The sequence below is a fragment of the Lissotriton vulgaris genome, chromosome 2_1 (assembly GCF_964263255.1).
Source record: "Lissotriton vulgaris chromosome 2_1, aLisVul1.2, whole genome shotgun sequence".
In the NCBI taxonomy this organism is placed as follows: Eukaryota; Metazoa; Chordata; class Amphibia; order Caudata; family Salamandridae; genus Lissotriton; species Lissotriton vulgaris.
The window spans coordinates 1,240,982,268-1,241,003,756 of NC_141687.1; the positions used below are offsets into that span (position 1 = coordinate 1,240,982,268).

Genomic DNA, 21,489 nt, shown 5'->3' on the forward strand with positions numbered 1-21,489 from the left:
GCCAGGACACTTCTTGCGTTTCCCGCTCTGCGGGAAACGCTCGCAGCCAGGGGTTCCCTGCAGCTTTCATCGAGGGAACTACAGCGCCCTGCGGAACTCAGGGCCAGTAAGTCACCCTCCCGCCACGCCCTGACCAGGTGGAATAAGTCACCCACGCACCTGCGCACCGCAGGAAACGTCCACAAACTCTGCCGAGTTAGAAAGCGGCTAAGAGGGGCTTTATGCTTGTGGGAGAATCATCCTCCCTCTGAATGCCAGGACACTTCTTGCGTTTCGCGCTCCGTGAGAAACGCTCGCAGCCAGGGGTTCCCTGCAGCTTTCATCGAGGGAACTACAGCGCCCAGCGGACCTCGGGGCCAGTGAGTCACCCTCCCGCCACGCCCAGACCAGGTGGAATAAGTCACCCACGAACCTGCGCACCGCAGGAAACGTCCACAAACTCTTCCGAGTTTGAAAGAGGCTAAGAGGGGCTTTCTGCTTGTGGGAGTATCATCCTCCCTCTGACTGCCAGGACACTTCTTGCGTTTCTCGCTCCGCGGGAAACGCTCGCAGCCAGGGGTTCCCTGCAGGTTTCATCGAGGGAACTACAGCGTCCAGCAGACCTCGGAGCCAGTGAGTCACCCTCCCGCCATGCCCAGACCAGGTGGAATAAGTCACCCACGCAGCTGCACACAGCGGGACGCGCGGAGGACGAGCCGGGTGAAGCCCGGGCAGTCTGTGGCCGTCCGGGGATGGAAGAGGACGGGACGGGCTATACCACCAACATCTCCATTGATCCCTACTCTGCAAGGTAACCGAACGAAACACAGCAAATCATAAGGTATAGAGTGTAACGCCTGCATATTCATCTAAGCAGCCGGGCTGAAGACGGCTGGAATGCCAGAAACCGGTCCTCGGAAGCTTGTTTCCGGTCCAGGGAAGACATGGCTTGGCAGTTCGGGCTGGACTGTTCCCATGAGACACAGGGTCAGACTGATTTGCATATAGCCATGTCTGAACTGGGGTGGCAGAGTGGGCTAAAGAACGGTGATGGATTAATCCCAGATCTTTTGACTGGGTGTGAGTGCTTGATTGATTCAGATGCTCCGTCCATCACCACCCCCTTTTTTACCACCCCCTTTTGTACTGCATATTCATCTAGGCGTGTGGGACCTAAAAACTGTTGTGTCGGAGATAACGTTGGCCAAAGGAATGGGAAAACGTAAATCCATGGAAGGAGGGAGGGGGGCTATTGAGGTAGCTAAACGCCAAAAGCAGAGTAAAAATAAGAAAGTTAAGGGAACCCCTAATCATGCCGCGATGAACTGTATAATGGACAAAATTGACTTAATAATTAACGATTGCCAGGACATTTTGACTACTGATAAGGGATCCCCATGGGTTATGGAACAGGCTAAGGGGCCTGGGGATCCAAAGCCTATACCACAAGATGTTGAAGGTCCTACTGTCATAATCCCTGAAATGTTTCGAGCCAATGCTAAACCGAGGGCGGCCACTTCTATCCAGCATGGGCAAAAGGGACGGCTAAATGGGGAAAGGGTGAATGCCCTCCAAGGGGATGAATGTGTGGGAAACCCCCTGGTTACAACAGTGATCGTTAACGATCCAATTTAATGCTCTAACAGGTTTACGGTTTTGGCAGTGATTCAGCAGGAGGTTGATAAAGATATCCCTAGTAGTGGAAATAATATCGTTTCTATACCAGTCACAAATGATGTTTGCGATTGTGTAACACCAAGAGATAACCTAGGATCTATTAGTGATCTAGTTAACTTAGTTTCTCTACTTAGGGACGAGATTGAGGGTATGAAAAAATTAATAATCAATTTAGCCGCAGGCTCAAAATCTAATCTGTATGACCCTCGGTCCCAACCAGGTGTTTTTCAAAAGTCAGCCACTGCCTATCCAACTAAACCTTCCCAATGTACCCCCCCATTAGTAGGGAAGAATAACTCCACAAGTAGTAAAACAAAACGGATTGATTCAGCAGTGGGGAGTCCGTCTAGTTTAGGCAAGACCCCCATCCGCATCCCCACCACTAACATGACAAATTGTTCGATGAGGGAAACCATGGTAGCAAACCAGCCTAGTGCCAGTGATCAGAGAACACAGAATGGACCTAGTGGGGGCAGGGGATCGACAGGGCCTCCACCAATAAGTGAGTCAAGAAGGAAGGCAGCGGTACAGCATTATGGTATTCCAACAAATTTAAACCAAGGGTCACCAAATCGTAGCACAGATCTCACTAGGGTCCAAGCACCTATAAAGGGTAATTTCGCTACATACACTATATTTATGACTAACGTGCCTAAGTACCAAAGGAGGCCTGATTGCCCTAGGGAAGGGGCAGACTTCCTGATGAACAAGGCCATCCATTGGTGAAGGCATGTCAGAGGGTGCCGATCGGTTATTAGGGACGACATAGTCAAAGTAAGGAGAATGAGCCACCCTGGGGTTACTCACGATTTCATAGAGCTAACTTTGTCCTCCGATACCCTAGCCGAGAATTTGTTTCAGCTAGAATTTAGATCAAGTCCTCCTGTTCACTCAGGCATACAGCTGAGAAAGATGCCTCCCCTTCCATTCCCGCTATGTCTGTAAAGGGAAATATAAATTCAACAAGAGGAGGGAGGGAGAGGAGGAAGTGGATTCGATCTCCCCCAACAATTTGTTTAAACAAAATAGAATCCACTCTGAAGGTGGTAGTGATCCTACAGTGGTGGGGAGCACACAGTGTTGTTTGAATACCCCTCACACACCAACAGGCCCCTTGGTGTCATGCTTCATCATCGGGGCCTTCGCACCCCTCTACGGGATGCGGTGTGCTGCGACTCACGAATAGGTAGGAGCACTGATAGTGAAGAACAAGTTACTTACCTTCGGTAACGATATATCTGTAAGAAACATTAGTTAGTGTTAGATTCCTTACCTTAGAATATCCCCAGGCGTCAGTCTGGATCCGGAAACTTTTGCGTAGCAGTACCCTTGCGCGTCGGTAGGCGTCGTCTGCAGGCGTCTCCTGCGGCTCCGCGTCCGTCGTCGGCGTCGTGCGCCGTGATGACATCGCTGGAGTACATAGACGCCGCCTCCGCGCGCTGACGTCAGTTCTTTGTACACAGCTTTTCCGCGCCAGAAGACGCAGAGCCATGAGAGAACCAACACTGGTGCCTTTTGAAACTAGGGCCCTGAAAGGGATGTCCTTAACCCTAGGTATCAGTTCGCAGAACGGGGAGGATAGGTGGGTTCGGTAAGGAATCTAACACTAACTAATGTTTCTTACAGATATATCGTTACCGAAGGTAAGTAACTTGTTCATCTGAAAGAAACACGTTAGTGTTAGATTCCTTACTTTAGAATAGATACCCCAGCAATACCAACCCCGGTGGTGGGTCTGCGAACCAATACAATACTACACCAGAAAGTCCTGGAGGACAGAACGGCCAAAGAAGCCATCCCTCCGGACTTGACTGTCCAGGCAGTAGTGCCTCGCAAAGGTGTGCAGCGAGGCCCACGTAGCCGCCTGGCAAATGTCCTGCAAGGGGACTCCCCGGCCCAGGGCAGTAGTAGCCGCCGTGGCCCGAGTGGAATGGGCCCTCAGCTCAACAGGAGGCTCCTTCCGAGCCAAAGAGTAGCACGCTTTGATGCAGAGAACGACTTATCGAGAGATGGTCCGTTTACAGACCGACCGCCCCTTCTTCGCACCCACGTAGCCAACAAACAGTTGGTCATCCACCCGGAACTGGCGTGTGCGATCCATGTAAAATGAAAGCGCACGTTTTGGGTCCAGACGATGGAGCCGCTCTTCATCTTTTGAAGGATGCGGAGGCGGGAAGAAGGAAGGGAGGGTGATGGACTGCCCAATGTGAAAAGCAGAAACTACTTTGGGCAGGAAAGAAGGTCTAGTCCTCAGAACCACCTTGTCAGGATGGATGGACAAGAAAGGAGGTTGGACAGAAAGAGCCTGGAGCTCACTCACTCTCCTGGCAGAGGTGATGGCAACCAGGAAAGCCGTCTTTAAAGTCAGAAGACGGAGAGGGCAAGAATGAAGGGGCTCAAAAGGAGCACACATTAAAAAGGTCAGAATCAGGTTCAAGTCCCACTGAGGCATCACAAACGGAACAGGAGGATACATGTGTGTGATGCCCTTCAAGAATCTCGTTACAATAGGGGACTTGAACAAAGAAGGCTGATCAGGAAGCCTGAGAAAGGCCGAAAGGGCCGAAAGGTAGCCCTTGATAGTGCCCAGAGCAGAGCCCTGCTGGGCAAGAGAGAGGAGAAACAGAAGAACCTCGGAAAGAGGGGCAGAGAGAGGATCCACAGCCTTTGCTGTGCACCATGCCACAAATCTGTTCCACCGACAGGCGTATACCGACTTTGTGGAGGGACGCCTGGCTGCCAGAATTACATCACAGACTTCAGGAGGCAAGTCAAATGGCCTCAACTGCCGCCGCTCAATCTCCAAGCATGGAGGTGGAGACTGGACAGGTTCGGGTGGAGGACCGTCCCCTGCTGCTGCGACAGAAGGTCCTCCTGAAGGGGCAGGCGGATCGGGGGACCGACTGACATGCTGAGTAGCTCGGGATACCAGTACCTTCGAGCCCAGTCCGGAGCCACAAGGATAACTTGGGCCCGGTCGAGCCGGATCTTCTTCAGCACTCTGGGCAGAAGTGGTATAGGCGGAAAGGCGTATAACAGACCGCAACTCCACTCGCGCCGAAAGGCGTCGCCGTGCGAGTGCCGTCTTGGAAACTCCAACGCGCAGAACTGATGACATTGCGCGTTCTCTTCTGTGGCGAATAGATCTAACCAAGGCTCTCCCCATTTCTGAAAGAGGCCTTGCGCCACGTCCGAGTTCAGACGCCATTCGTGATCCATCGAGCACCGACGGCTGAGTTCGTCCGCCCTGGCGTTCAGAGAACCTGCCAGGTGTTGAACCGTCAGAGTCACGCCCTGACGTTCCAGCCACTGCCAGAGGCGCAGAGCCTCCTGACAAAGGGTCCACGACCCCACCCCGCCTTGTTTGTTGCAGTACCACATGGCGGTGGTGTTGTCCGTGAACACCTGCACTACACTCCCGTTGACAAAGGGGAGGAATGCCTTCAGTGCTAGACGAATCGCCCGTAGCTCCAACAGGTTGATATGGAGCCGGGACTCCGCCGGAGACCAGATGCCTCTGATCTCCGCCTCTCCCAAGTGGCCTCCCCAGCCCTGGAGGGACGCGTCCGTCACGACAACGTGCTCCGGTTGGGGAAGGGAGAGGGATCTGCCTCTGACCCAATCGCGGTCCGTAAGCCACCACTGCAGTTGTCTCGCAGTGCCCTCCGAGATCAAGACGTGGTCGGACAAGTTGCCCTGATGCTGGGCCCACTGAAACTTCAGGTCCCACTGCAGAGCCCGCATCCGCCACCGAGCGTGATGCACCAGAAGGATGCAGGAAGCCATCAGCCCCAGCACCCGCAGCGTCAACCTGACCGAAACCCGGGATAGCGGCTGAAAGATGGGAATCAAAGCCTGAATATCCCGGACCCGCCGTTCCGGAGGATAAACCCGAAACTGCGCCGAGTCCAGAACCGCTCCGATGAAAAGGAGCTTTTGAGAGGGACACAGGTGTGATTTCGGCACATTGATGGAGAACCCCAGGCCGTGCAAGAGGTCTGCCGTCATCTGGAGGTGGCGGACGACTGTCTGGGGCGAGCCCGCCTTCAACAACCAGTCGTCTAGGTAGGGGAAGACTGAAACCCCTAACCTGCGCAGATGGGCTGCGACCACCGCCAACACCTTTGTGAACACCCGTGGGGCACTGGTAAGGCCGAAGGGGAGCACGATAAACTGAAAGTGCTCCTGGCCTACCGTGAACCGCAGGTAACGCCGGTGGGCCGGCAGGACAGGGATGTGAAAATAAGCGTCCTGCAGGTCCAACGCTACCATCCAGTCTTGCGGGTCTAGAGCAGCCAAGACCTGAGCCAAAGTCAACATCTTGAACTTCTCCTTCCGGAGGAAGCCGTTGACGTTCCTTAGATCCAAGATAGGACGTAGGCCCCCTTTGTCCTTCTTGGGTACCAGAAAGTAGTGGGAATAGGAACCACGTCCTACTTCTGGCCCAGAAACGCGCTCGATGGCCCCCTTGGCCAAGAGGGCCGTAACTTCCTCCTGCAGAAGTTGCAAGTGGTCCCCCGACACACGGTGGTTCTGCGGTGGCATGGCTGGAGGAGTGGTCTCGAAGGGGAGGGAGTAGCCCCTTCGGACGATTTGCAGCACCCACCTGTCCGATGTGATCGTGCGCCAGCGGGCGTGGTGATGGCGAACCCTGCCACCCACTGGCGTCACGTGGGCCTGAAAGCACGGACTAGGAAAATTTTGAGGCAGATGCTGCGGGGGGAGATGTGGCCTGACCCCGCCGTTGACCCCGACCGCCTCCACGGCGGTTTCCACGGCCGCCACCGCGTTGAAATGATTGCTGCGGTGCGTGGCTGGCAGCACGTGTGGGGACGCCCCTTCCGTGGCCACGAAAGGAGCGAAACGAACCAGTTTGCTGGCGCTGGGTCGAGAGACCCAAGGACTTTGCCGTGACCCTAGAGTCCTTGAAGCGTTCCAGCGCGTGGTCCGCCTTGTCACCAAACAGGTGACAGCCATCGAACGGCATGTCCATCAAAGTATTCTGGACATCTGCCGAAAAGTTGGCGGATCTCAACCAGGCGTGGCGACGAATCGCCACCGTCGTGGACATCGCTCTGCCTAGCGAGTCGGTCGTATCGAGACCACATCGAATAGAATATCTAGCTGCATCTCGGCCCTCAGCTACAGCTTTGCCGAGTTTTGCCCGCACCTCCATGGGGCATTCTGGCAGCAGTTCCGCGACCGTATCCCACACAGAGTGGGTGTAGCGGCCCAAGAGGCAAGCGGTGTTGCAAGACCGCAGTCCTAAACTCAGGGACGAGAAGACCTTCTTGCCATACTGGTCATACCTCTTGGATTCCCGGTCGGGCGGGGCCGACGGGAATGCGGACTGGGAGGTAGAGGCCTGGATCACCAGACTCTCAGGGGTGGGGTAGGTGGACAGGAACTTGGGGTCGTCCGGACAAGGACGGTGGCGTCTGGCCACGTTCCGATCAACAGGCGCACCTGAAGAGGGCCTGGACCACGTGCCCAACAGAACGTCTGATAAGGCTTCGTTAAACGGCAGCAGAGGCTCCTGTGGGCATGACCGCGGTTTGAAGACCTCAGTGAGGATGTTAGGCCTCACGGCCGCGACGGGGAGCTCAAGGTTTAAGGCCTTGGCAGCCCTCATCAACACCACTGAATAAGCAGCTCCCTCCTCCGATGCCACGGAAGGAGGAGAGACAAAACCAGGGTTAGGAGAGTCATCCAAACCACTGGCGTCCCCCAAATCACCTGTCCAGTCCATGTCATACTGGCACTCACGTGACAGAGGGTCCTCAGACCCCTCCCAGCCCTCACCGTACTCCACATCATCACCATAGTCGGTGTCAACCATGTAGACCGGCTCCACGGGGTCGACAGGCCCCATCGGCGTCGATCCCGGCGTCGAGCGACGCCGGTCCGACTCCGCGTCCGGACTCGGTGAGGGTATGGGGACGGCGCCGCCCGGAGCCGGCGCCGGCGCCCCGGTGCCGCCCGAAGCCGGCACAGAGGGGGGAGTCGGGGGTACGATGACGACGCCCGACTTCTTGTGTTTCTTACCTGATGAACTCGACGAGTGATGTCGACTTCCGGAGCGCCCGGCGCGGCTCCGCGACCGCTCCCTCGAACGCTCCCTGGACCTCCGGCCGGACCGAGACCGTTCTCGACGTGGGGCCGACACCCGGAGCTCGAGCAGCTTGCGGGACCGCTCCCGCCTAGCTTTGTTAGTCAGAGCCCGGCAATCGACACAGGAGTCGACGTCGTGGTCGGGGCCCAGGCACCGGAGACAGAGTCGGTGATGAACCGTGACCGACATCGTGCGGTCACAACCGTCACAGTGTTTGAAACCGGGCATTCTACCAGGCACAAAAGATAGATATAAGTTGTAATAAACTTGGTCAAAAGACCGGGTACCGCTCTTCAGATCTGCGTCCACTGGCGCGGAAAAAAGAAGAACTGACGTCAGCGCGCGGAGGCGGCGTATATGTACTCCAGCGACGTCATCACGGCGCACGACGCCGACGACGGACGCGGAGCCGCAGGAGACGCCTGCAGACGACGCCTACCGACGCGCAAGGGTACTGCTACGCAAAAGTTTCCGGATCCAGACTGACGCCTGGGGATATTCTAAGGTAAGGAATCTAACACTAACGTGTTTCTTTCAGATCTATGTGTTTGTGTGTGTGAGAGGGAGAGTGAGTGGTGAGGTGAAAAAGTGAAGGTTAAAAAATACCTGGCTCGTAGGAAAAAATATTTATTACGTCCTCGGCTGGCATTATTAAAAGGGGTGCAAGACGAGGTTGTCAGTTATACGTATTAGGGTATATCAACCTCGAAAGTGCGTCGACATGTTTCGGAGTATACGAACTCCTTCAGGACGAGGATATGCACAACTAACCTCACTTTACTCACATGGGGTTTGAATGTAAAAGTGTATTCTACAAAAAACACAAGGTGAAATGAACCTATAGGTGTTATTATTTAAATAAGCTCTGTTGCGCCCAATTGGCGTTGTAGATACAGAACCTGTAGGATAAACAAAAGCATAATAAACATCACAGTCGGACGTCCAGGATCAGGAAAAAATAATTCCATACAAGGGAGGTTAAAGTTGAACCAAAAATAAGGTTCAAGGACCCTGTGGAAAAAAGAAGAAAAAAGACACACAATAGACACAGACATACACTAATGGAAGAAACGCCAACTCTCTTCCCAGACATGGACTGAGGAGGAAGGAAAAAGATATTCATAGATGTGGCTTACTTATGGACCAAGGTTATCTGACCTCATGAGCCTTAGCGTAGTATTGGGGGTTCCTTCCTCACTGATCAAATTAGCAACCTATAAGATGTTAAAGGTTGGTTTTAGGGTCATGAATATACAGTAACCCTGGATATCCCAGTGGGTACCCCTTGTTTGATCAACAAAACTCATGGTTACTGCACGACCTAGTAGGCTGCCTTCCCCTCAACGCGGCTCCGACGATGTGTCGAGTCGTGCTTGCCTGTCTCCTTATATACCCTCAAAACTGCTTCAATTAGGTAGTAATTAGAAGCGGAATGATGCCCAAAGAAGGACAGAGTCCCTCCACAAGGTCCGGTATTGCGCGCTGGACAGGGGCGTATTGGCGGTGATACGGCACATGCGCTTGAAGTAAGTATTCTGAACTGCGCAGATGCCTTATGCCAATGTCACCCGTACATGTGTGGAGAAGCTCGTGGAGCTGACTAGGAGGTTCTGCACACGTTTCCCAAGCGCATGCGTATGAAGCCAGTTAAGAAGTCTGCGTGCCAATTTAGGAGACGCTAGTCGTTCGCGCATGCGCATTATGAAAATTGGAGCTGTTACGATCTTGACAGTTAACCGGACAGTTGGAACTATGCAGAATGTGCACATGCAGGGCTCGATAGTTTGTTGATATATTCAGATGGACATAGTGATGCTCATATGGTTAGACCTGTTGGAAACTTAATCACTGTCCAAAAAAGGGGTTAACTAAACATAATCTGCACACACAGATCGGCTCATATACGACATTCAATATTTGTCTGACAACCAATATAGAGGTGGTTTTTAGTTCAGTTTATATACCAAGAGCCAGGAAAGGGTGGTGTGCATATTCAAGGAGAGCCCAATAGGTTAAGGTGTATCAGCGCAATTGGCTCCAAGAAATAGAGTCGTTCAGTCCAGAGGTGTCCGTACCCAGACGGAACACCCACCTCTGCTCTTTTTCGAATAGACCAACATCCGTTGGTAATTGTTCAATCACTGTCCACTGTAATTCGTTCACACAGTGTTGATATTCCAGGAAATGAGCTGCCATTTTTGTCGTTGATTTCTTACATCTTATGTTGCTCTTATGTTCATTAATCCTGATTTTGACAGCCCTTGTGGTTATGCCCACGTATTCTTTGTTACAAGGGCATGTGATTAGATAGACAATGTTCTTACTATTACAATTAGTGAACGTTCGTTGTACCCATCTAGTGCCATTCATGAAAGTAAGGGTCTGACTCTTTTTAGTTAGATGACAGCTGTTGCAGTTCCCACAGGGATGGTGTCCATGTAGCCCCTGCAACCTTGTTTGTTGTTTTTCTGTGGTTGGTGGTCTTGTGTGAACAAGAATGTCTTTTAAATTCTTGCCCCGCCTGTGGGCAAACAAAGGTTTGTCCAGATCGAGCGAACCGCTTGTCAAAATGCGCCAGTGTATATTTACAAGTTTTGAGACTTGGTTCGAAACTGAACTGTACGTTGTGACACAGACTGTTCTACTGGGTGTGTTTTCTCTGGCAGGTTTATCTTTAAGGAGAGCCTCACGGTTGTTATTTCTCGCCCTTTCCATTGCTTTTTGAATGACCTTGTCTGGGTACCGTCTTTGTTTCAGTTTTTCACTCAGATCTCGGGCTTGGGTCTTGTATTTGGCTATGTCGCTGCAGTTGCGGCGTAGGCGTAGGAACTGTCCGTATGGTAAATTCTCCCTCAGGTGACGTGGGTGGAAACTGTCGAACCTGAGGAGACAGTTCCTCGCCGTTGGCTTGAAATGAGTCTCAGTTTTTAACAGACCTGCCTCGTGATAGATATTCAAATCTACAAAAACCATCGAATCACTGGACATTTGGTGGGTGAATTTGAGAAAAAGATGTTGTGTATTCAGCCAATGCATGAACTCAGTGATCGATTGGCCATCCCCTTCCCAAATCACCAGAATATCATCTATATAGCGTCGCCAAGTGCGGATTCTTCCCTTGAAGGGGTTGCTAGGGTGGAGAATCTACAATCCCGCCAGGCTCGGCGCAAATGTACTCCCCATACTAGTTCCATAACTTTGCCAATACAGAGTGCCCTCATATGAAAAAAAGTTTTTAGTTTGTGCTATCGAGATACACTCCATGACCACTCCACGGGGGTTTGATATTTCCATCGATCAGAATGTAGTACCTCCTCAATGATCAGTAGTGTCTCATCATGTGGGAGGCTCATGTAGAGACTCTCTACATCACGGATCAACAACATTTGTGAATCTGGGTCAAATGGATGGTTCTGTAGTAACTGCAGGACCGCTTTAGTATCCCTCAGGTACGTGTCTGTCGCCTGCACCAGAGGTCTCAAAAAGGCATCGGCAAATTTAGACAGTGGTTCCAAAATTGACGAAATGCCGGACACAATCGGGCGGCCTGGTGGACTCTCTAAGCTTTCACGGACCTTTGGTATTGTGTAGAAGTAGGGGGTGCGGGGATTTTTCTGAACCAGGAATTCCGACTCTTTTTTTAGTGAGCCAATTATGCGCCAAAGCCTCCTCAATGATCGCCCCTATCTGCACACGTAGAGATTCAGTGGGGTCTTCCACAAGAAGATAGTTCCTCCTTTCGGAGAGTAGTCTTCTACATTCTTGGTCATATGCAGTTGTAGTTTGAATCACCACTGCCCCGCCTTTGTCTGCAGGTTTTATGGTGAGTTGTTTGTTCTGTGTGAGTGCTCTTATCGCCTCATTCTCAGGTTTACTCATATTTTGGAAAACATTCTGCTTAGTGTTCAATTTACTGAGTTCAAGCATGATGGCATTTTCGAATGCCAGGACTTCAACAGGAAGTTGATTGTCCAGGGGTGTAAAAGTAGATTTTGGTTTTAGACCCGTATCTGAAGTCTCTTGGGATGGTTCTTTGTTTTTAAAGAAAGCCCTCAGCTTGATAGTTCTAATGAATTGTATCTCCTTATGTAGAAGGAATGAGTCGGGTTTGGGCATCATTCCGCTTCTAATTACTACCTAATTGAAGCAGTTTTGAGGGTATATAAGGAGACAGGCAAGCACGACTTGACACATCGTCGGAGCCACATTGAGGGGAAGGCAGCCTACTAGGTTGTGCAGTAACCGTGAGTTTTGTTGATCAAACAAGGGGTACCCACTGGGATATCCAGGGTTACTGTATATTCATGACCCTAAAACCAACCTTTAACATCTTATAGGTTGCTAATTTGAGCAGTGAGGAAGGAACCCCCAATACTACGCTAAGGCTCATGAGATCAGACAACCTTGGTCCATAAGTAAGCCACATCTATGAATATCTTTTTCCTTCCTCCTTAGTCCATGTCTGGGAAGAGAGTTGGCGTTTCTTCCATTAGTGTATGTCTTTGTCTATTGTGTGTCTTTTTTCTTCTTTTTTCCACAGGGTCCTTGAACCTTATTTTTGGTTCAACTTTACCCTCCCTTGTATGGAATTATTGTTTCCTGATCCTGGACATCCGACTGTGATGTTTATTATGCTTTTATTTATCCTACAGGTTCTGTATCTACAACGCCAATTGGGCGCAACAGAGCTTATTCAAATAATAACACCTATAGGTACATTTCACCTTGTGTTTTTTGTAGAATACACTTTTACATTCAAACCCCATGTGAGTAAGGTGAGGATAGTTGTGCATATCCTCGTCCTGAAGAAGGAGTTCGTATACTCCGAAACATGTCCACGCACTTTCGAGGTTGATATACCCTAATACGTATAACTGACAACCTCATCTTGCACCCCTTTTAATAATACCAGCCGAGGACGTAATAAATATTTTTTCCTACGAGCCAGGTATTTTTTAACCTTCACTTTTTCACCTCACCACTCCCTCTCCCTCTCACACACACAAACACATAGTTCACTATCAGTGCTCCTACTTATTCGTGAGTCGCAGCACGCCGCTTCCCATAGAGGGGTGCGAAGGCCCCGATGATGAAGCATGACACCAAGGGGCCTGTTGGTGTGTGAGGGGTATTCAAACAACACTGTGTGCTCCCCACCACTGTAGGGATCACTACCACCTTCAGAGTGGATTCTATTTTGTTTAAATGTAAAGGGAAATAGGCAGGAGTACAACAGGTCCAGACTCAATTCCATCGATTGACTACCCAACGAGGGGAAGGGCGAAATGTCCATTGAGCACAAGGGGTATGGAGATAGCGACCACCAAACAAACTGCAGCATGGAAGAGGGGATTGAATACTTGGGTCTGCCAGGATCTTGCCCAGAGATGGCAGAGGCACCCAGTGTTATCACCGAGACTGGACCTGGTGATTCTATTCCAGGGGTAGCCAGAGGTCTGGATTCCCCAAGTGCAAATGGCCCAAGTGAGCAGGATCTAGCTCCCCCGGCAATGTTGTGTGAAGCCAGGAGAGCTGAGGTTAGTAAAGTAACCTGGAATATAGCGTGATTGGGCTCTAGAATGCTTTCTCCGAATGGGCCTCCTTAATAAATGGATTCGATGTTTGCATCTTCCAAGAGACCTGGGCCTGTGAGCCCCTGCACCTTTTGGGTTTCCTGAGTTTTTCTGTGTTAGCACTTAAGGGCCCCAAGGGCCAGCCGAAAGGGGGGCTAACTATCTGGGTCCGACAAGAACTCTTTGATAGAGTAGGAGAGCTCCCAATGGGTAATAATGATATTCAGCTGATTAGGCTAAACATAGCTTTAGGGGACACCTTAGACATTTACAACTTGTATGCAAGAGGTACAGGTGGAGGGAAATCCCAGGTCCTGGCAGCCCTAGACCATCTGAATGGTGCCCAACCAAGCGAGAACAATATACTAATCGCAGGGGACCTGAATATGACCTTCGAGCCTCTCTCAGTAGGTGACTGGCAGTCCGGCGATGACCTGGACTCCGAGTGGAGAATCCCTAAACTGGATTTAAAGCCCGTAAACAAATGGACAGCAAGCATAATCCAGATTAATGCACTATGGAGTGAAAAGGGGCTTAGAGCATTAAATGGAAGAATGGCGAGTGACAGCCATGGTACTAATACTTTCGACAATTGCCGCTCGCAAAGTAGGATAGATTATGATATCTGTAATTTGGCAATCTGGCATCTGATGAGTGACATGAAGGTGGTCAGTAGGCAGGAGAGTGATCCCAACCCCCTATGTATCACTCACCTCCTATGGGGGGGGGGGGGACGACGAGGGGCAAAAAAGCATTGAGGAGGCTCTAGTTGAGATCGTCCCAGCGAATGACATGAGGAGGGTTAAGTGGCCTCAAATTGTGATGAAGAGTGAGGTGCTAGAGAGCCTTGGTGATGACTTAGAGAAAACTATTTCTGGTATGGAAACCATATTGAGGATGGGATCTGAGAGTGGAAATGACCTGAAAAGAATTACCAATTTGCACGATAAATTCTTTGAAACTGTAAGGGGGCATTTCTACAAGGTAGTTCCTTACCACACAGGTAAGAACAGCCGCCCTAAAAGAATGGGGTGGTATAATGAGGCTTGCAGGATGGCAAGAACTTCTCTAGGAACGGCAATTAAGAATAGAGACTTAACTGCCGTCAGAGAAGCAAGACAGAAATATAAGGTCAGCATACATACGGCCAAGAAGCAATGGTATGAACAGCATTGGCATGACCTTAAAGCTGCTAGTACTGCTGAGGATTCTAGATTATTCTGGAGTATTGTTAAATGGGGGAAAGTAGGTCTCCCAGAACCACCATCAAACCATGTCTCCCAGAGCAGTTGGTTGGAATATTTTGGGCCCCAATATGCATGCAGCCCTGAGGACATGACTAGAGATTGTGTGGACACTGTTATATACTTAGCCCCTCCTTTTAATAACGCAGATGTAGCAGTAGCTCTGGATTCAGTATTGAGGGGGAACGCACCAGGACCTGACGGGGTCCCTGCGGATGTTTTCCTTCACGATAAAACTCGTTGGGGCAGGTACATAATGGAGCTGGCCAATGCTGTGGCGGTAGGGGCAACGGTACCAAAGTCTTGGCAAGGGGCTGTAATAGTCCCGGTGTACAAGAAAGGGGACAAAACTCTCCCCGGGAACTATAGGCTCATTAGCCTAATAGACACAGTACAAAAAGTGATAGGAAAAATGACACTAGCAAAAATCATGGTCTGGGTTGAAAAAAACAATATTTTGTCTTCTTTCCAAGCTGGCTTTCGTAAGCTAACTAGCACCGTAGACCAGATATTCCGGTTTACCTTACTACATTGGAAGACAGTACAGCTAGGAAAAGGCAGCCTCTATGCTGCTTTCATTGACCTGCGTGCAGCTTTCGACTTAGTCCCACGGTCCCAGTTGTGGAAAGTGCTAGCAGAAATGGGTATGCCGCTGGAAATCCTCTCGCTAGCAATGAGACTGCATGAGTCAAACTATGACAAAAAACAACTGTGGGGGAGGCACGGGCAAGTTACTGATGAGTTCCCGGTAGAGCGGGGAGTGCGCCAAGGCTGTGCCATGGCCCCCACGCTCTTCTCGTTTATATATCAATGGTGTAGTGGAGCGTATGTTGTCTGGATCCGTAGATGCTCCCATCTTGGACGGTGTGAAAACGCCAATTTTATTATTTGCCGCCGACACGCTCATTATATCCAAAACCCCTAGTGGACTCCAGCGTGCCCTGAAGATTTTTGAGGGCTTTTGTGTGAATCGTGGGCTCGAAGTCAATGTAACCAAGACAAAGCTGATGGTATTCAACCCACATGCCAGCTTCAAAGGGAATTTTTACATGGATGGACAGAAGGTGGAGATGGTACCAGACTTCGTCTACCTGGGTATCCATATAGCAAAGGGCGTAAAATGGGGGAAGCATATTGAAATGGCGGCCCTTAAACTCCGCCAAAATGCAGGTGCTATAAGTGTTGAACATAGTAAATCTTTAACCAAGCCAATACTGCCTGCATTTCAAGTGTATGAGGCAAAAGCCCTTAGCTCAGGACTTTATGGTGCCGAACTTTGGGGTTATGACAACTTAGCCTCACGAACACTCGCGGAAAATAAATTTCTGCAAAATCTTACTGCCCTCCCTAAAAGTACGCCCATGAACCCACTGCGCTATGAACTAGGCAGGAAAGCCCTATCAGACATGGCTAGATTACGACCCATTTTATATTGGCGTCGTATTTGGGTTATTCCTGATCTTGTTCACTATGCGCAGGTTTTTTTGGAAATAATTAAAATTGACAAATTCCAGAAGATAGGCTGGCTAAAGGAATTGTGCAGACTACTAGAGAAAATGGGCATGAAGGGGTTGTGGGAGAACCCAGAGCTAGCCCAGTTCCCATCCAAAGACATCATAAAAGCAAAGTATTCGGAATTGGTAGCCTGCCGGAACGGGAACGATGTGGATCCCTCCTCCCTGGAAGGTCGCTTTTTGGAGGCAAAAGTCTCCCCGACACTAGAGCCCTATTGGGACATTATAACTAAGCCTGAGGACAGGAAACTTTATTTCCAGCTCAGAGTGGGGTCGCTCCCAATCAGATCGTTAACAGGGAGATGGGCTGAAGCTAATTCTAATGTTTGTCCGGCTTGTAATAATGAAATTGAGACCATTGCCCATTTCCTCTTTGTCTGCGGGGCCTATTCAATCCCCGACGTGTCTGGCTAAGAGCGATGTGCAAATTGCTTGGCACGAGGGAGAGTAAGGTGGCTCTAAGAATAATTTGAACTAGCACTGAACCGGTCATTTCTGTGGCAGTTGCTAAATTTTTGGGGTGGTCATGGTCCATCAGAAAGAAATTCCTATTGTGAATGTAGGACTGTTGAGAATAATCTATGCTTCCTAGTTTTTACCCCCTTAGACAATTGGATTGACCCGATTATATTGCATGGGTACTCATTGGTTTTATACTTATATGAATTGTTGATTGGTTTTATTGTCCCTTTTTTATACTATTGAAGTCAAGATGCTTTTATTCTTTTAATTATCTTGTGCAAATATTGTCTCTTTTTTGTATTATGAAAAAAGCACATACGCACTGGAGGTTGTAAATACATTCTTTTTAATGTGGATCAAAACGGTTTTAAATGTACTATGCTTTTATGAGTTTTTATCTCGAATAAAGCAAATTTGACTGACTGACTGACTGATCTGTCCTAAAAGTAAAAACCCCAATTTGTCATTTTTACTGTTGAAAGGCTAGTAGCCAGTTTGGCGAGTACAGGGTTACACACTGACAATTCAGCTGTTCTAACTTGTGAATGGGTCTACTTAAGTTGGTACGTCAAGGTATCAAAAGAATTGTTGCACTAAACCCAACTTGATACCCACGTGGAATGTAACATATGTTTTGAGTAAAAGGCAACTTTAGAAAGTGGCCACTGTTTTGCCAAAGTTTTCTAATGGCCAGTTAGGGTTGCTGGCCACCGGGAGATGTGTGAACTACTCAGGAAAGGACACAATAGAAGCCTGCCACTGGAAGAGGTGTTAACTCTCCCTGGCAGGAAGCCAAACAGGGTGAGAATCAAAGAGGCAATCTTCAAAGGGGAAGTCCACTTTGACGGGCTAATGGGGGACACACATGAGAAGGGATCCTCTTTTGTTCTGGTAGACAGTTGGTGTCTCGAAAAGAGAGGGGGAAACAATTGTCAAGACACTTTTTCTGCTGGGTGTAGTCCTCACGCAGCCACACTTCTAGGGTGGGCCACCAAACTCCACACACCAAGGGAAGGCTTCTATCATCTTGGGAGTGGGCCGAGTATTGAACTCTGGGATAGTTAGATGCCACACTTTGGAGGAAGTTGTCTTCAGGCGGGAGGGGGGCAATTAGGCCATGGGCTAGTAGTCAGTGCATCCCCACAGGGCAAGTTGTGGGCATAAAAGCAGCACCCCTGGCATCCAGACCTCAGATCACATCTACACTGGAGTGAGGACAAAAGAAGGACTGTCCTGCTGTGCCCTGGAACCAGCAAAGAGGCTACACTCAAGATTTTAACGCATGTGCTAGCAAAGTTAGGATGGTGCCTGTGGTGCCCTGCTCATGAACATTCGTCACCAAGCCCCAAACAGAAGAAGTAAACTCCAAGAGTCATTTGGCTGACTTCCTGTTACAGCTCCAAGACTACAAAAGTTAAGGAAGCCACCTTGCTGAGTTGGTAGCCAGAACTGCTTAATCACCACTGACCGCTCAGACCTCAAAACTTGCACCCGAGTCCTCTGAACCTGGAAAAGTCACACTAGCTTTAGTTAAAGGGAATCGCTGGTTTCACTTTGATCAGAGACCAGTAGACCTGTGTTAGCTGGTTTTTGGTTGGACTTCACCTGGACTTTGAGGGAAACTGACCTCAGTGGGAAAAGTCACCCCACTATGTTTGTGGACCGAGGGGTGGCCTCAGGAAGACCCTTAAAGACCAGATTGGGGTCCACAGCATACACAGCATCCTGACCACTCTATTGATGTTTATGCGATTGTCTATAGAGCCTGGAACTGGACTGAAGACTGCTCTGACTGTCCTCTAACTGTCCTGCTAAGTCTCACCGGTCCCTGTGACTTGCACCCTGCTGGAGTTGTCACCCAAATCAGACTGAAGTGCCTGAACACAATTTTGTAAAACGTTTCAAATGTTTTCCAAGTAATCGCTAACCACTGTAGTTACCAATGCCTATTTGCATTTTGAGTGAAAAGAAGTGATCTACGGTTTGCTTGATACTTTATATCTCCAGACTCCTTTGGTAGATTTTGTTCATTTTGGTGTCTAAAAATGCTAAAAAATGATTTATATTTTCAAAAATTGGTGTTGGAGTTCCTTTGTGTCGTGTTTCTTTCTAATTCAATTGTTTTGTTACTTCTAAATGTGTTGCACTTGTTCCTTTTTTAAGGCCTGACTGCTCGAAGCCATGGATACCCAGGGTTGAGCTAAGTTCTCAAGACGGATTAGTGACTATATTACACAGTGAGGTTGCACAACCACATCATATAAGAAACCGATTTCCTCGCATATGTTATCTCGTAGATTTCCAGGAGTATTCCTGGGAGCATCTGTTAACCTCCAAAAAGTTCCACATTTGCACCAAATGTAGGAGAAAACCTACAGTGCTAAACTTCTGACTGTTTATTCCCTGCTTTGTGAATCGTTCATGCAGAGGAACAAAAAGTAAATCACATTGTATTAGAGAACACAGGCCAGTGACACTAGGGATCTCTCAGCACTTTCACTAGCACCTATAAGAGCTAGCCTGCTCTCCGTTTTGTAACCAACGTCACTTTTGGAAAATATTAAGAAACAATGAGTGGTCAAGCATTTTACGCAAACTAACACAAGGAATATAAAACAGGTTTGAGGAGAGCTGGGTTGGAGGGAATACATCCTAAAGATTTTCAGATTTTTTTAAACAACTAGAGTTACTCTTTATTTAGGGTACACATCATTCCCTTTTCTTCTGCAAAAGCACACATTAGGGGAAAGGTCTGTGATTCAAATAAAGGTTCTGCCCCTCCTTACTAGAGGTTTTGTTTTCAGTGACATAGCTAGAAAACGTTGACTTGAATGTCTACATTTCTATATTGGACTACATCTATGTCATAGGATTACTAGGTAAGGTATTTTTTCTGTGACCATTTTTTTTCAGCTAGATTTTAATCACTCACATTTGAAAGCAGCGTGTTCACTCCTAACAATTCAATGTCAGCCAACACTTAGCATAAACCTTCATCAATACTGACAAAAAATCTTGATAAGACCAACACCTTCCTCTAGTAAGGGAAAAGACCAGCCTGAATTATCGCTTCCAACCAAACCACTCATCTTCATTGAGTACTATCATGTTTCACAAAACATTACCCTACCCTCTTTTAAACTCAACAACTCCCAACTCCACCTTAAAATACTATTTGATCTCCTGCACCACAGTCTCCCAAACCCACCCGACTTCAAGAGCCTGATCCAGCCATACCTGTTCAGAATCACCTCTTTCTCTAACAAAATTCAACAACTACATACCTTCACAAAGCAAATGGAAACAATTTATGCTAAAAGCCAACCATATTCAAATTAATATAGCAATGCTCCTCGTTATTGATGTACCCCCTTTATCTCAACTGATTCAGTCTCACTTGTGTGACCTACCTCCATGGCAAGTGGTCCACTTTTAGTCTGAGCAGTACTCCTTCAACCTATGCTACTATGATTCTCCTCCAACTGTTCAACCTTTAATTGGAAACTTTACACATTTGTCCTGTGTTACCTAGATTCATAACAATACATATACCTGCGTATGCCTGTCCACATTCACTCTGTAATAAATCATTTCAATATCACCGACCATCATACTGTGGATTACATCACCAAATTTCAGCCTATGCCACCAAATGTCACTTACATCTAAGTTGCTTGTCTCAGCCCCTACTCCCTCTATCAGGAACACAGACACTTCATCTAGTGCCACTAACTTTATAAAAAGCAACCTCACATACCAAAAAGCCTTGTCATTGTATTTTTATCATATGTTCCCAAAGCTTAATTTTTACTTACAAGTGCCCTAGTTGTAGAGAATGTTCTACAGTTCACCCCTCTTGGACCTCACACTCCTTTCAACCTTTACAATGTCATGTACCCCTATGCATCACACTGTACATCACAATGCTCCGAGTTTTTACTCCTTTATCTCTAGTATCCCTATTCATCATTCTTACATCTTATGCTCTTTATAACTGTTACTCTTGTATGTAATAAACCCGAACGCATGATGTTTTAATACCAGACTATCCTATTCATAAATATTGTACCACATGTTGGCCTTGAAATTCGGGTCCCTAATCATTACTGTTGTGCCTCATATTACCCTATTTACAATCTCCAATCTAATAAAATCATCTTCTTCATTACAGGAGTATCTCTTGGTCCACACTTGTACAACATCGTCCTCTTCCTTTTAAAGGTTCTGGATAGCACTGACCTTTCTCAATCGCTAATCCCTTTGCAATTTGGGATTCCACATGATAGCCTATTACCACTTGCCATCTAGTCTGCTGTCACCTGGGTAAACGGCCCAACTTCCCAAGCCAATCACCTTCATCATGGGTCTCTGAGGAGTCGCTCAGCTCTGTGGGGATGTCTTCGTTGTCATTGAAGTCCAAGGAGGGGGAGGTGACTGTGACAGGAGGTAAAAACTCTGTATTTTCGCCTTCAATGTTGGCTATCACCAGCTCTTTCTCCAGGGGGCATTCCAGGTCCTCCTCAGGCAGACTGCCATCAAACTGTAGCAGAGAAGAAATATAGATTTACATGCTGGTGATTATATTGGGTCTAAAACTTACACATGCATTCCATGGAACAGAAGCTCCTGTTCAAATTATAGTGGTCATCAATGTCTGATTTCACACTTCCTTATAGTGACATCGTCTGTTTCATACTTCCAATAGACCAATGCTACACTTGAATGCCTTAGTATGTTGGCAAGTGAACACTACGCTTTTGTGCACTGCATACTGGTCACTAATCTTTGTGCATTACCCAAGTTTTACTATTAGAACTATAGTAACTGTGAACGTCAAACATATTATATTCACCCTCTTTCGACGCTGTAACTGTCACCCCATCTGAACTGTGTGTTTATTCTATTTCCTTTGTTTTCCATCTTGCAAA

At 48.4% G+C, this 21,489-nt stretch overlaps 1 protein-coding gene across 4 annotated transcripts in view; it reads right to left on the reverse strand.

Moving 5' to 3' along the window:
* GRAMD1B (GRAM domain containing 1B) overlaps window positions 1-21,489 on the reverse strand; it is a 1,455,160-nt gene that overhangs the window by 209,746 nt on the left and 1,223,925 nt on the right. For all 4 annotated transcript variants that reach the window (XM_086956958.1, XM_086956959.1, XM_086956960.1 and 1 more), the window contains one exon: window positions 20,915-21,101. In XM_086956958.1, coding sequence (XP_086813084.1) covers window positions 20,915-21,101 — 187 coding nt within the window. The remainder of the gene's footprint in view (window positions 1-20,914; window positions 21,102-21,489) is intronic.